Source organism: Ochlerotatus camptorhynchus, unplaced genomic scaffold (genome assembly GCF_037179485.1).
Source record: "Ochlerotatus camptorhynchus isolate MF236.1 unplaced genomic scaffold, CSIRO-AGI_Acam_v1.1 ptg000244l, whole genome shotgun sequence".
NCBI lineage: Eukaryota > Metazoa > Arthropoda > Insecta > Diptera > Culicidae > Ochlerotatus > Ochlerotatus camptorhynchus.
In genome coordinates, this window is record NW_027040734.1 from 2,203,254 (window position 1) to 2,212,499 (window position 9,246).

At 41.0% G+C, this 9,246-nt stretch overlaps 1 protein-coding gene across 3 annotated transcripts in view; it reads left to right on the top strand.

Annotated features, from left to right (window-relative positions):
* The window catches only part of LOC135704624 (probable serine/threonine-protein kinase kinX), a 220,760-nt gene extending 214,631 nt beyond the window's left edge, over positions 1–6,129 (top strand). For all 3 annotated transcript variants that reach the window (XM_065226091.1, XM_065226093.1, XM_065226092.1), the window contains 4 exons: positions 2,832–2,932; positions 3,004–3,121; positions 3,190–3,323; positions 3,393–6,129. In XM_065226091.1, coding sequence (XP_065082163.1) covers positions 2,832–2,932; positions 3,004–3,121; positions 3,190–3,323; positions 3,393–5,376 — 2,337 coding nt within the window. In that variant the 3' untranslated portion in view covers positions 5,377–6,129. The remainder of the gene's footprint in view (positions 1–2,831; positions 2,933–3,003; positions 3,122–3,189; positions 3,324–3,392) is intronic.
* The last annotated feature ends 3,117 nt before the right edge of the window (positions 6,130–9,246 follow it).

The following is a 9,246-nucleotide window of genomic DNA, read 5'->3' on the forward strand; positions in this document are numbered from 1 at the left end:
TTCAGGAACCCGTTAATGTTCCACTGCAGGATGAAGTTTACTGGCTTAGGCAAGGCAGGAGTGGGGTACGAGCGCGCTGTGATTGTGGAGCTAGTGTCATCGCGACGGTGACTGCCACTCTGGTCGACGGGTAGATCTATATCCTAGGTGTCCAATCCATCGTGATGGTCGGAGCCAGCTGACAGATTGATGTTGTATGCTGAATGAGACAGGGCCCCACCAAGGGCAGGTGTAGAAGTTCCTTCCAACCGAAACATTCAGCACTGAAACACGTTCACTTTCAAAACAAATTGCTGTCAAAACATTCCAAATTCGACCACTAGAGGCACTGCTATAGAATAAATAAAGTGTCCGGATTCTAAGTGGACAAGACTTTTGGCTAAGGATATGTTTCATAATTATTCGGAGGCTCAAACCATAGGCGTAACTAGGATGTTGGGATAGGGGGAAGGGAGGGGGGCGGATGGCGCTAGTTGACAAGACATAAACCATAAATTAGCGGTAGTATGGGGGGATCGACAACATATCTTCTTTTCTACATTAAAAAATTCCTGATGGCGAAAGATGTACACTCTTTCAGATTTTTTAAACTGAGTTTTTACAGAAGTTCTTGGAAATAAATGAAAATTCCAAGAAGCTATGACTTAAGATATTGATTTCAGAGAACTTCGTAAAATGTTGGAAAACTTTTTAAAGCTTTAGGGTATGCTATATAACTTCAGGAAACCTCAAAAAGCTTCAGACATTCCATAGCCCCTTAGATAACATTTTAGAACTGCAGGAAATGCGTTAAAAGTTCTGGAGATTTTCTAGAAATGCATCAAATTTAATAGGAGTTCAGCTATTTTTGTAAAAGCTCAGCGATCTTCATATTAATCAAGTGATCTTCGTAGCAATACCAATTATTTAGTAGAACTTCATCAAACTTTATAGAAATCTGTAGAAGCTTGGGGAAATTCGTTAAAATTTTTGGCATTTTTCTTTACTTTCATTGAGTTTCTTTAAACTATATAGTGGCTTTGAAGATGTTCAAGTGAAATCGTAGAAATTCTTGGAATCTAAAATCAATTCGGAGAACTTCGAATATGTTTTTTACTTCGTAAAAGTGGAGAACATGTACAATGAAGTTAATGAAAGTTTGTTTTATTGCAGTGAATGAAACATAGCAAATATTTACAAGTTCAGCAATCTTGGTTAAAATGTAGTTGTAGTTTGTGTAAGCTATACATATCGTATAAGTTCAGAAAACTTCGTTGAAGTGTCGCTGCTTTCTAGTAATTCGCAGAACTTTGCACAAATTTAGGGAACTTCATAGAGTTTCAGGGATAAGATAAATGGATTAGGAAGATGTTCAGGGAGCTTTATTTGAGTTCATGAAATTGAATTAAAAAAACTTTAGAAGTACAGGAACCTTCGTATAAATTTTACAGAACTTTGTTGATATTCACTGATTTCCAATATGATTTCAATAAAGTTCTTTGGATGTTTTTCAAGTTGTTGAAATATTAAAAGGTTTATTCAGTATTATTCTGTAGATCATAAACACTTCTTCACAGAATTTCACGAGGGGGGCGACACATCTAAATCTCAATACTAGATGCTCAAAAAAATTCACACTAGCGAATCAATCTTCGAAAACTCTTCTTTCAGTTCTTGCATCTACTTCCATCTACTTGCATCTTTTTGCAGGAAATCTTCAGAATCGTCATTAATCTTCTTTCTATCTATTCAGCGTGCACGCAGCTAGCCACAGCAAAATTCAATCTGTCCTGCAACGTAGATAGAGTCGTCCCCCTCGGAATTTCAAATGTATTCGAACTTAAGACATATCTTCAAAACGAATAAAGAGATTCAATGTTTATATGAGACGTTTGCGTGCAGCAACAAAGTGAATTCAAGATGAACTAATGAGAAATTCAAAGTCACAGCAGAGTTTACTTTAGGTAATCTGGAGAAAAAATATCGCAATTCCTTCATGGGATGCAAAAATAGATTGCTCCGGTATTTATTTCTTCAATTCTCTAGGGTGTGCCAGCTCTAGGTCTAGGGGGCAGTCAATGTCTCAAACTTCAAGATCCCGGTCATATTTTTTTTTAATTTTAGAACTTTTTTAACCATTTGATTTAAAATAGTATACACAATTATGGACTATTAAGACTCCGGGACTATATAATTAATCAACAAATTCAAACATGCATTTCACCAACAACACAATAGAACAATCAGTTTGAGAGTTCTCTGACTGATGGCCAAATTCCCTGATATTTCCCGGTTTTCCAGGCATTTTTAAATTCCCTGATAATTCCAGGTTTTTTCCAGGTAGTTGCCACCCAAGTTCTGTTGACCATGATTTAGAATGAGAGAATGCTTTAAAACTTCGATAAAGCTTCAGATCTGCAGGCAAAGTTCAAAATGTAATCACATGTTTTATTCAGAAGAACTGAATTGCACTCATAGTTAGTAAACATTCAGCTTACCATGCTCGACAACTGCGATGCACTTGTGGAAACGAAATTTCTCCACTGATTTATTGCATTTCTCCTTCTCTTTTCTACGGTGAAAAACGCTTATCGCCTTGCCACCTCTAACGCAATTATCGATATTGTTGCATTCAAATTGCTATTTTCGATTACGTATTCGAACTGCTGCTGCTGCTGCTTTCCTCCTTTCTTGCTGCCGTCGTATTTAGGTCCATACACGTCTCCCATACCAAACGATGCGAAATGGTCCGATTGACTGCGCCAAAGCTCGCGACGTGCCTAATTCGTATGTTCACACTTTTTATTTACCATTGCTTTCTTCTTTCTTTCTCTCTCTCGCTCTATGAACAGTCTGGCGATCAAGGTGAAGATGTGAGCACCAAACCGCCACTTACTGGCATTCCACAGGTGGATTACGTGTGGGATCCCAATCTGCCACGAGAACTGAAAGGGTGAGTCTGTCTGATAAGTTACGAACTGAAATCATGCTATCTGACATAAATCTTCTTCTTCTTCCAAACAGGGCCAATTTGTCCAGCTACCCCTTCTTGGACTCGGTCCCGACGGAGGAGGAAATCGGATTCGACTGCGATCCCAAACTGCACGATGGATTCTACGCGTCCATTAAGTATAACTGCCAGGTATGAGACGAGTCATTCTCTACGAAATGCGTTGACAAATTAAAAAAAAAACTCTTCTGTTATTTCAGCTGTACCACCACTGCATCAACGGAATGCGATATAACTTCCTGTGTCCGAACTACACGGCATTCGATCAGAAGACCTTCATCTGCCAATTTGCCTCCGAAGTTGACTGCAAAAATTCACCCAAATACTGGTTTAGGTACGCTCCGGATCGCAAATTTCCATTTCCAAATGGGTTGGAATTCATAACATGTGTTTGTATTTCCAGAAATGAACCTCTGTACAAAGCAACGACGACTACAACGCTGAAGCCACCACCCACAATTCCGACAACGGCTGCGCCAACAACGGAAGCATCTAGGCCGAAACCGTTGCGTAAACCGGTGCGTCGGCGACGTCCACAGGATTACTACTACGATGACGAAGAATACGAGGACGATTACTACGAGGAGCGCACACGCCGCAGGAAGAACCGCCCACGGAACAGGCGCCCGTACTACGAAGATGACTACGACGATGATGACCGCTTGGAGCGACGACCTGCCGATCGGTATCGGGAACGGGAAAGAGACCGCGACGTAGAAGACGAAGACTACGAAGATCGGCGAATGTATCGAACGAAGAACCGGAACCGGAACAATGACAGAAGAAATGGAGACGATGACCGCCGGTATGCTATGTACGATGACCGAAGGAGAGATCGAGATCGAAGACCCGTTGATGAAGACAGACGCAAACCGGTTGTCGACGAAGATCGTCGATCGATCATTCAAGAAGAGGAAAAACGACCATCGCAAAGCGAGCGCCGAAGAAGACCACCGGCAACTGACGAAAAAAAAGTCCCAGAACGTAGACCGGTTACCGACGATGGACGGTCCTTTTCGGGAGACGAAGTTAAGAGGAGACCATCGGACGATAGAAGCGGAAGCAGAAGACCATACAATGACGATAGACGATTCGACTACGACGACGAGGACGAAGACTACAGTCCGCGAAGGCCGGGAAAAAAATCGCGTCCACAAAGTGATGCGGTGACGGTCAAACCATCCGGATCAACGATCTACGATAGACCACGAGCTGCTCCAAAGATCAACCGGCCGGTTCCTTTGAACGAAAAAAACAAATATTCATACGTCAATCCAGAACCACCGAAGAAGAAGCCACCTACAACGCCAGCCCCATTTAACGAACCTGAACCGGAGTACTATGACGAGTATGAAGATGAACCGAAAAAACCCGAACCGGTAGTCGATAAGCGGAAGACTACCGATGTTGGTAATCGAGGACGAAACGGAAACAACGAAGACAAAAGGCAGAGTGCCTCCTCCGATGTTGTCTATTATGACGATGTGATTGTCCCCAAGGAATCCCTTCCGCAGAAACAGATTCCGGGAAACGTGAAAAAGCCGGATGGTATGGAGAGGGTCAACAGTCGAGATAACTCCGAATTGGCCAATCGATACAACGAGAAAATCCGGCAACCTCAACGGTCAACCAAACCAGATTACAGCGATGTTTCCCAGAGAGTCTCCAGACCGGAATACCTTGCCGACGAACCGGTAGAGCGACCAAAATCCAGACAACCTAACACTCCAAAGCCACCCGCCAACATCTACAACAACTTCAAAATCAAGAAGCAGCCAGCGCCAGTAGAGAGTAGAAAACCTCTTGCACCGCAAAACAATCGAGACTATGAAAGCAACCCTGTGGATGCACCGAGGCCTATCACCCGTGCAACGAAGCGTCCATTTCTTCCGAGCCGTGGGGGCAACCCCTACGCCGCCAGAGGACTTCAACCGGTTGGTGTAGCGAAGCAAGCCCAAACTCAACAGCGACTGCCACTGCCAAACAACGAATCCGAACGACCTTCACCATTCCGTATTGACGTCGGCAGTTCTACGCTGGACACTCGCACCAGTACCTTACGACCCAGCGATAACCGCGTAAAAACCCTGGATCAGTTGTACGACGAAGAATTCGATGTCACGTTGAATGACGCTCTGAATCCCACCCTGAAACCGCTAACACGAAGTGCACCATCGCAGTCCTTCTTCCGCAACCGTTACATGCACCAGAGTTCCGACTCGGAATTCGTCCCATTCGAACCCAGCTACGCCCCATCAGAGTTTCGGCGAGCGGCTGTACGACCTCCGTCCACCTTCGGCCACTACCAAGCACATCAGCCATCGGTGTACGTCAGCCAAGTACGGGGCCCTCCAGCCCAGCGATACGAATACGAGTACGAATACTGAACCAAGCGCGGATCGATCGATTAGGAACCAGAAGCCAGAGTGAATTAACTTTTAATTTATTGAACAAACACGAGCCTTTTATAGTGAAGTTAGAGGAGGAGGAGAAGGAGGAGGAGAGTAAGGAAATTATTTATTACTCAAGCCACTTTGTGTGGCAGGGACGGGGTCCCACCTTGGGAGACCTCAGCGGAATGTCTAGTATGTCTTGAAAAGCGTTGAATGCAAATGCCAACACAAACACAAAGTGATTCAAATTTTCTCCCCAACCGGAACCGATGGCAAACAAACACGGAACGGAGAGGGAATGGGCCTAAAATTAATATTTGAGACAAAAACGAAAACTCTTACCTGTACATATATTTCTGCTCTATTCTTAAAGATAAATACTCAATAAAGGTGATATTGACGTAATATGCAACTTTGCGACAAATTTCTAGCGAAGGAAGAAAACTACATTACCCTACTACAAACGAAAGAAAACACTGCAAAAAATACATTGAAGATACAAGAAAACACGATTTAGACGTTAAGTGAAAACAAAAGATGGGAGAGATCATTTATACGGCGAGGATGATGCAAACCAGGACGTATATCTGTATATTGGACGATAACACATGAGATACAAGAGAAAACTATAGGATCTAGAAATGTAGAGCTAGCTTGATAACATGATTAGGTAGATTCGAGGAGAAGAAAATGAAGAAGCCTTTGTGTACGGAAGGAGATGAAATAAAGAAAATCTAATTTTCCTAATTTGGCCTCAGAAGATTTGCTTGATATCACAAATCAACGAATGTATCTCTCATCCCTTGAAGCAGGAAAGGAATCGTGTTTTTTCCTTTATTTTAACGTCTTTGGACTCTGTTCCGCAATCGAGTGGATGGGAGGCGACTTTCACACCTGGAACCTATCGAATCTATCAACACAGACATCTTAGAAAAAAAATTCCCAACGATGGAATTGAACCCAGTCACACTGGGGTGATAAAGCAGTCACGCTTACCACTCAACCACCGGCGGCAGCTCCGCACTTAGAAACAGGGTGCCTTCCATTCATTTTGGCTAAAAAAGGAAGTTTTATGAAATAATGGAATAATAAGATATTATGATGATAGTCTGTATGTGTAAGTAAAAAGAAAAGATTGTAAATTTGTGTTTGATACATAAAACCTGCAAATTTAGATTTGATTTTCTGATCGCCTCTTCACGTAGAGTGGGTGAAATAAATGACAAAATCGCTTATTGCGACTCTCATATTTCAAAATTGGCAGGTACCGTGAACCCCCGCTAATCTGAACGACACCTCATTCATATTAACGGGGTTCATTTTTAATTTGAACTTCTAGTAACCCTATCAGCGTGTTTCTGGTTGCCTTATTTGCTGTTTTGTTTTGATTCTGCGTTCCGTTTTGCAATGTTCCATTTCTCTTTACTCCGTTCAGCTCCGTTCCATGTACAAAATGACGTTTAGGCAATTTTTAGTTTGCACGCCGTGCAGATAAGCGGGGTTCAAATTAAAAAGTGTTCAGATTAAAACCGGTCATATTACCGGGGGTCCACGGTATTACGTAAATCTTTTTATTTTGTCGGATTGTTGTAGTTAATTTGGCTCTAGTTTTCTCAATTTTTTACCGATTCAAACCAAACACCCTGCACATAATCGAGGAATTACCAGAGTTTCATAAGTCACACTTGTTGGTCACGTCGCGGTTGTTCATTGGGGTCTGTCCAATAGTGACTTTTTTATTAAATTTTTTTTTTTATTTCGAATATGAACCTAGCACTTTTTGTTGTCAAATCATAACCGAATCGTATATATGTGACTTTGTGGATCATGCACGCTTATTACACACTCAGCGACGTTTTCTTTGTTCGGTAATTTTTCACCGAAAACAATTGATAAATGAATAATAATACAGATTTTTCGGTAAAAAATATATATTACCAACATTCGGTAATGTTTTACCGAAATGACGGTAATCTGGGTATTGTATTGACGAACTCAGTAAAAAATATGACAGTTAGAACTGTAAAACGAGGCAAATGCCGAATTCGGTAAAAAAAACCGAACAAACTGCAAATTACAAACACATTTACCGAACTTCTGTAACTAATTCCAGACTGTCAAATCGAAAGACGGTCAAGTTTATATGAAGTGTTGGAGTGAACAGTACCAGTGAAAATCAACCAGAAAACCCAGTGAAAACAGTGCAGGTATGCTGCCAGATACAGGTGCATGAATAATACATCTATTAAATATTCCGTCAGAACCGGAGGCGAACCGGGTGAACCAGCCTCAGACTGAAAGCCTCCTTAATAAAGAAAACTTAACTTAACTTATTCCATCAGAAAAGGATTATTATACCAATTTCTTTTATTTTTACAATCGTTTTTCAGACATAACAACCAGGAATTCTGTGCTTTTCTGTCGGGATCAGGTTTCAGCCAATGTTCCTGTACTGGAATCGGCATGAAAGCAGTCACCTACAAAAATGAGACTCCAGCGAGCAATGTTCTTACTATCATAATATACGATTACTTTTAAATAAAATCTCACAAATAATATTGTATAAAAAGCTTTAAATTTTAATCCACCGAAAAAGAACCAAAAACAATTTCCAAAAAACGACAAATTTCATTTTCTGTAAAAAATTACTGAATCGTTCGGTAAAAAGTTACCAATTTGTTCGGTAGTTTTGACAGCTCATCAACAATCTGTTTACCGATCGTTCGGTTGTCATTTCGTTTACCGAACTGATTACCGAACGTTCAGCTGTTGAAAGTTCGGTAAAAAATTACCGAATACGGTAATAATTTCTAAGTGTGTACCAACCGGTGGAAACTAACGATTTTAAATTGGCTCACTACTTGACTAGCCTATTGGTCCCAAGCAAATCGATTAACGTATCCCATTCTAATCGAAATTCTAGTACTACACTATGTGTGTTTTGATTCGCTATGAAAGTTTGACAGATAAAATGAGGGGTTCGTGGATTTTCCTATGTTTCGCATCGATTAGCTTGGGACCGAAGAGAGTACCAGAGCTGAGCCAAAAAGTTGAGCACGTTATTTCGGGACCTTCTAGTCTTAGAGTTACCTCTATGTTATTACCATAGAGGTAACTCTAAGACTAGAAGGTCCTGAAATAACATGTTCAACTTTTTGGCTCAGCTCTGGTACTCTCTTCGGTCCCAAGCTAATCGATTCACCCCTCGAAACATAGGAAAAACCAATAACCCCTCATTTTATCTGTCAAACTTGCATAGCGAATCAAAACAAACATTGTGTAGAAGTAGAATTTCGACTATAATGGGGTACGTTAATCGTTTGCTTGGGACCAATAGACTAGTCAAGTAGTGAGCCAATTTTAAATCGTTAGTTTCGTATTGATTGTTGTTATTACTACGTATACCGGAAATTATAGGTTTTCCAAATCGTCCTGGACATCAGTTGATTTGTTCTACTAGATCAACCAAAACTGCAATAATCACCCATATTCTTATTTTCGTTCGAACCGTTTTTTCCATACAAAAAAAAGTTAAGAATATGGGTGAATGTCTGTAGTACAGGGCGGACTCGATTATCCGGAGTCTTGTAAAAAATTTCACTCCGGATAATCGAGCCCTCCGGATAATCGAGCCATAAAAAAAAATTTTTTTTTTTGGTCTCATGTGGTCTCATTTAATGTTTTTAGTGGTCCCATTGAACACTATTGAAGGATTATGGAATCGGACCACTGGTTTTGTAGATATGGCCAGAACAAGATCCGGCGTTTATGGGCCATGAGGCTAAATTTGACTTGAAAGGAACAAAACCCATTAAGCGACACATCAAATTAAATCAAAATTTGATATCAAGATCAATGGTGGCA